Here is a 514-nt window from a genome sequence, read left to right as displayed (position 1 = left end):
GTCGCCACAGCTGTGCCCTGTCCCCAGGCCCGGGATGTGTACGAGGAGGCGGTGCAGACGGTGGTGACCGTGCGGGACTTCACCCAGGTGTTCGACAGTTACGCGCAGTTCGAGGAGAGTCTGATCGCGGCGCGGATGGAGACGGCGGCCGAGCTGGGCCGGGGGGAGGACGGTGAGGGGTGCTCAGCTGCCAAAACACAGGGAGCTGGGGGAGCTTCTCCCAAAAACGGGGAGTTGGGGGGTTGTTTCCTCCAAAAAATGGGCAGTTGTGAGTCGTTTTCCCCAAAAAGCAGGGAGTTTGGGGGCAATTTCCCCCAAAAACTGGAGTTTGGGGAATCCTGCCTCAGTTTCTCTCCAAAAAGGGGGAGCTAGAGGAGCTTTCCACCAAGAACAGGGAGGGGTTAGGGGTTGTTTTCCCCAAAAACAGGGAGTTTGGGGGTGATTTACCCCAAAAATGGAGTGTCTAGGGAGTCCTGCCTCAGTTTTCCTCCAAAAAGGGGGATATGGGGGGTTT

At 58.0% G+C, this 514-nt stretch overlaps 1 protein-coding gene across 1 annotated transcript in view; it reads left to right on the top strand.

Moving 5' to 3' along the window:
• Positions 1-514, top strand: part of XAB2 (XPA binding protein 2) — a gene marked incomplete at both ends in the record, with an annotated part of 20509 nt that overhangs the window by 1453 nt on the left and 18542 nt on the right. Inside the window, one exon of the mRNA XM_009997869.1 lies at positions 11-172. Coding sequence (XP_009996171.1) covers positions 11-172 — 162 coding nt within the window. The remainder of the gene's footprint in view (positions 1-10; positions 173-514) is intronic.

The sequence above is a fragment of the Chaetura pelagica genome, unplaced genomic scaffold, assembly GCF_000747805.2.
Source record: "Chaetura pelagica isolate M959 unplaced genomic scaffold, ChaPel_1.0 scaffold2295, whole genome shotgun sequence".
Lineage (NCBI taxonomy): Eukaryota > Metazoa > Chordata > Aves > Apodiformes > Apodidae > Chaetura > Chaetura pelagica.
The sequence above is the reverse complement of the archived record's forward strand: the minus strand, read 5'-3'. Positions and strand labels throughout refer to the sequence as shown.